At 49.6% G+C, this 5,682-nt stretch overlaps 1 protein-coding gene across 1 annotated transcript; it reads left to right on the forward strand.

Annotated features, from left to right (window-relative positions):
- Positions 1-98: 98 nt before the first annotated feature.
- Positions 99-2,177, forward strand: LOC123464464 (intestinal mucin-like protein). Its single transcript, XM_045161759.1, has 5 exons — positions 99-191; positions 882-1,010; positions 1,252-1,291; positions 1,604-1,730; positions 1,870-2,177. The coding sequence occupies exons 1-5, from the start codon at positions 105-107 to the stop codon at positions 2,090-2,092; spliced, it is 606 nt and encodes a 201-aa protein (XP_045017694.1). The 5' UTR covers positions 99-104; the 3' UTR covers positions 2,093-2,177.
- Positions 2,178-5,682: the final 3,505 nt, after the last annotated feature.

Below are 5,682 nucleotides of genomic sequence, written 5' to 3' on the forward strand. Positions count from 1 at the left end.
TAGCCTGAAGTGGGGAGTTCTGGCAGACCCAGGAACCTTGTCGGGTGCAGGGATGGGCCTGCCAAAAGCCTTGGCCATATCTGTGTCTGCAGGGCTTTGAACTCATGGAGGTCCCCGGAGAGTGCTGCAAGAAGTGCCAGCAGACCCACTGCATCATTGAGAGACCCAACCAGCAGTTCCTCATCCTGCAGGTGTGCACCGGCGGGGGTGGCGGGCAGCATTCAGGGCATACCCCTGGCCCCTAGCCCAGTCCACAGGGTTTTTCTTAATGCCAAAGGCAAGGTTGGGATGATTCTCAGATCCCCTAGTCTGTTCTCAGACCTTGCCCAGATGGGGAGGTGAGACTACACCTGGGTAGAAACAACAGGAATTGATCAACCAACTTCTGGAGCTCCCAAGTTCAAGATCAAAGCTGGCAGGGTCCCATTTCTGTCAAAGGCTTTGGGGAGTTCTTTCCACCTCCTCAGCTCTTGGGGACTCCAAGCATCCTTGGTTTGTACCAGTACCACTCCATCCTCTCTGCTTCTGCCTTCACATGGCCATCTCCCCTGTGACTGGATCCTTTGCAGTCTCTTACGAGGACACTTGTCACTGGACTTAGGGCCATTCTGAGCCAGCATGACCCCATCTCCAGAGTCTTCCTTTAATGACATTTTTCAAAGGCCCCTTTTCAAATAAGGTCACTTTCTAATTCAAGGGTTAGAACATGGCTGCCTTTTGAGGTTAAGTGATCACAAGCAGATATCTGTCCCCCCCCCCCCCCCCGTGGCTCTAGACCCATAGGCCAGCCTCCTATTTGAGAAGCTGCACCTGCCAGGTCTTCTTGGGTGGGCTCTAGGGTGCACCTGCTCATCCTCACCCTGACTCTGCTCTTCCCATAGCCCGGGGACATACAGAAGAACCCCAATGACAAATGCACCTTCTTCAGTTGCTTGAAAATCAACAACCAACTCATCTCCTCTGTCTCCAACATCACCTGCCCTGACTTTGACCCTAGTAACTGTATTACGGTGCGTGAGCTGTTTGGGTCACTGGCATGTGTGCTCTACCAAGGGTCTGGGAGGGGGGGGCGGTTAAGTTCCAGGGAGCTTTTCCCCAATCAGAGACAGTGGTCTCTGGCCTGCGGGCAGCTGCCCTGGAAGACTTGCCCCAAGTCTTTCTGTAGGACTCCCCACTGCATACCCCGTGGCAGGGAGGGGCCCTTGCCCGCCGAGTTGCCCTGGGTTTCCACTCATTCTCCTCCCTCTCCAGGACTCTATCACATTCATGTCGAACGGATGCTGTAAGACATGTGAGTACAGCTGGACAGCCATGGTCTGGTGGGCTCCATCTGTCAACCCCCAGGAAAGGAAGGCACAAAGGAGAGGGCACCGCAGGGCCCAGAGCCCCCACTGTCTTTCCTCTATTCTTGTGGCTATCTGGGAAACTCGGTCCTTCCCCCGGAAGAGGCAGGACAGAGCCCAGCTGCAGACTTGGGGCATGCCTCCCTCGAGGACAGTGGAGCTGGGGGTCGAGGGCTGGCCGTGCTTGCTTGGGGCGGGAGAGGAAGCAGCGAAGGAGGCTGCAGTGCGACTCCCCTCCTCTCCTCTACCTCTCTCCTCAGGCATCCCGCGGAACCAGACCAGGATGCCTTGCTCCACCATCCCCGTTACAAAGGAGATCTCCCACAATGGCTGCTCCAAGAACGTCACCACGAACTATTGTTCTGGATCTTGTGGGACTTTCGCCATGTAAGTCCCAAGCTGGGAGTGTGGCCCGGTGGGAGACAGGGGAGGACCACCGCAAAACAACAAGTACAAGCTTCAAGGAGAGAGCAGGCTGAAGCTACCTTCAGGGAGGTGGGCCCTCACCTCGTCCTTCCTGCTTTAGGTACTCGGCCCAGGTGCAGGCCCTGGACCACAGGTGCTCCTGCTGTAAAGAGGAGACGACCAGCCAGCTCGAGGTGGTACTAGAATGCCCAGATGGCCGTGAGCTGACCCACACCTACACGCACATTGAGAGCTGTCTGTGCCAGGACAGTGTCTGTGGGCTCCCACAGGCCCAGCAAGCCCGTGTCCGTCGCTCCAGCTCCCGGCTTCTGGGAAGGAAGTGAGCCGTGCAGGCCCCTTCCTATCTGCCACCATCCTGCTGACCTGCTGAGCTCCCTTGCCTCCTAGCTTGGCTTCCTCTCTGCCGATATTTATTTTCAGAGCCTTTGTTCCGTCCTTTCCTTTCTTTGAATAAACTCCGGTAGACACGCTGTGGTGGTGTGGCTGAAGTTTGTTCTGTAAAGGGTCTCATTTGGCCGCTGTGCACTGGGTTCCTGGGAGGCTTGTGGGGTTGCATTGGGCAAGGCTCAGATCAGGAGGCACGGAAGCTCAGCTCAGCAGGATGGTGAGAGACAGCACCCCCCTGGAGTCCAGTCTGGTCACCGGGACACCATGTGATCCTCCCACTATGCCTTCCCTTTGTGCCCTTGGCTCTCAGTCTAAGCAAAGTCTTCTCCTTGCACAGTGACAAAGCCCATCAGTTCCTTCTCTGGGCTTTCTGCAGTGGGTGAGGCCTCGGTCCAGCACCAGGGGCCCGCATTGCTGTGGAGACAGTGTGTGGGCACGTGTGGGTACACAAGTGTGCGTGCATGTGCGAGTGCATACACACATGTATTTGCATGTCACTTTGTGCCTGTGCATCTATCTGACTCACCCTGGCTCTCTATGCGGGCAAAAAATGGAGAAGGTGTCAGCCCATGGCTTGGAGACAGGGTGCTAGCTCCTGCTGCCAGAGGATAAAAAAAGTGACCGTGACCTTGTGGGCTGTATGAGTGACTTTGGCATCACTGTGACAAAAAAAAAAAGTCCAACAGAAACAACTCAAAGGAGGGGGTGTTTATTTTGGATCATAGTTTCCAAGGATTTGGTGCGTGGTTGCTTGAACCTGTGAGTTTGAGCAAAACATCATGGTGATGGAAGCACACAGCGGAGGAGAGCTGTTCACAGCACAGCTGACCAGGAAACAAAGTACGCATGACAGGGAAGAGCCAGGGACAATACTCCCCAGCGACCCACTTCCTCCAGCCAGTTCCGTCTCCCAGAATTTCCATAGCCTCCCCAAATAGCAGCAGCAGCTTTCAATCTGAGAACCCTTGGGGAAGACCCTTCATATCCCCACTGAAACATGGGTCCTTCCAGAGCTGCTGAACAAAGCTATCAAACCTTCAGACAACTTGTAGACATTTTGCTGAGCTCTGTGGACAGTGGGGTAGCTGGCTCTGTGGACTGCATATTGTGTGTGTGCGGGTGTGCAACCCTGGGTGCAGATGCCCACACATATTTGGGAGTTTAGCTCCCTGAGGCTTGTGGGGGTCGTAGCCCAACGTAGGTGGAGAGGAAGCAGAAAAGCTCAGAAGCACTTGATACTAAAAATGTGGGCAACATGTTTCAAAATGTGTGGGATGTGGTTAAAATGTTTCTTAGATATTTATAGCTTTTGTTCTTCTACTGGAAACAAACAAACAAAAAAAATCCAAAATCTCAAACCAATGATGAAAACTTAATAAACCAGTAGGAGATGAGCAAGTGAACCTGAAGCAAATTAACAAACAATGATTTTCCAACGATGGAAAAAGAAGCAAGACTCACTATCAAGGTGAGATGAAGGGCGTGGCTACAGACCCTACAGACATCCAAGGGTGGGGAGAAATATAGTGCAAAACTTCATGCTAATGAATTGGATACTTTACATGAAATGTACACATTTCTTAAAAGAAATAAATTAGCCAGACATGGTGGCACAAGCCTTTCATCCATCCCAGCACTCTAGAGACGATCACTATGAGGATGAGGCCAGCCTGGGCTGTAGAGTGAATTCCAGTTCAGCCTGGGCTAGAGTGAGACTCTGCCACAAAAAAACAAAACAAAACAAGACAAAACAAAACACCCCAAGAACAACAATACCAAAAGAAGAATCAGAAAAAAAGAAAGAAATCAACAAAACTTGACTCAGAAAAATAAAAATAAAAAACTGGAAGAGCCCTATCTTGATTTTAGAAACTGATTTCATAATTCCACAAAATAGTCCAGCGCAGATGGCTTTACCAGTGAGTTCCTCAAATATTTGGAGAAGTAACACCAATTCTATGTCAGCTCATTCAGAAAATAAATGAGGAGGGAACACTTAGCCCATTTTTATCAGTTTATATCTGTGCTGATTCCCAAGCCAATGATATTACAAGAAAAGCTAGCTCAATGCCTCTTAGGAATAGAAATATAAAAACAACTAAGAAAATAATAGAAAGATGAATCTAATGACATATGCAAAGTCTATCATATCATGGACGAGGAAGGCTTATCCCAAGAATGTAAGATTGATACAGCATTGGAAATCAGTGAGTGTGACTCACCATGCTAATGAAATAAAGGTGAAAACAACCATCTTCTCATAGACAGCAAAAGCTTTTGACAGAAGTCATCGCCCTTTCTTTAATTTTTTTTTTTAAGTTGAGAGCGAGGGTGAGAGACAGAAAGAGAGAAAGAGACAGGGAGGTTGAGAATGGGCATACCATGGCCTCCTGCCTCCATGCTCCAGATGCATGCACCACTTTGTGCATCTGCTTTATGTGGGTACTGGCAGAGAGGAGAACACCTGCCATGAAGGGTGAAGCCATTACCATGAAATACCCTGACACAGCGCAGGGGAAGGCTGAGGTGAGGAACAAGACACTGGCTTTTACACAGCCATTTAACTTGGTCCTCAAGGCTAAGCTGCCAGTGGGACACATAAAAGGACTGGATGACATAAGGTGGAACAATTTCCAGTCCATTTTTGGTTCCATAAGAGACTTTGTCTCAAAAAATAAAAAACAAAATACCAGGGCTGGAGAGATGGTGTAGTGGTTAAGGCACTTGCCTGCAAAGCCAAAGGACCCAGGTTTGATTCCCCAGTATCCATGTAAGCCAGATTCACAGGGTGGTGCGTGCATCTAGAGTTCATTTGCAGTGGCTAGATGCTCTGACGCACCCATTGTCTCTCTTTTATCTGCCTTTTTCTCTCACTTTCACTCTCACTCTCATTCTCTCTCTCTCTCAAAAAAAAAAAAAAAAACAAAAAAAAAAAAAAAACAAACAAAAAAAAAACCTGAACCAAACAGAAAGGTGCTAGACCATAAAAAAAAATGCTCAAAGTTAGTGTGGTGGCTTATGTTGTCCATTTGACAGGACCTAGAACCATCTGAGAGGGATTATCTAGATTAGGTTAGCCTCTGGGCCTGCCTGTGAGGCATTATCTTGATTTGGTTAATTAAGATGGTAAGACTCACCTTAACTGTGGGTGAAATCATACCATGGGCTTGAGGGCCTGGACCGAATAAAAAGGAGAAAGCAGGCTGGAGGGATGGCTTAGCAGTGAAGGCATTTGCCTGCAAAGGTGAAGGACCCAGGTTCAATTCCCCAGGACCCACATAAGCCAGATGCACAAGGGGGCGCACATGTCTGGAGTTCGTTTGCAGTGGCTGGAGGCACTGGTGGGCCCATTTTCCTCTCTCTCCCCCTCCCTCTTTCTCTGTCATATAAATAAAAATAATTTTCTTTTAAAAAAAGGAGAAGGCAAGCTGAGCACAAGCCTTCTTTTCTCTCTGTGTCCTGACTGAGTATGATGTAACAGGCTGCTCCGGATTCTGCTGCCACGCCTTCCCCACCATGATGGACT

The sequence above is a fragment of the Jaculus jaculus genome, chromosome 1 (genome assembly GCF_020740685.1).
Source record: "Jaculus jaculus isolate mJacJac1 chromosome 1, mJacJac1.mat.Y.cur, whole genome shotgun sequence".
Lineage (NCBI taxonomy): Eukaryota > Metazoa > Chordata > Mammalia > Rodentia > Dipodidae > Jaculus > Jaculus jaculus.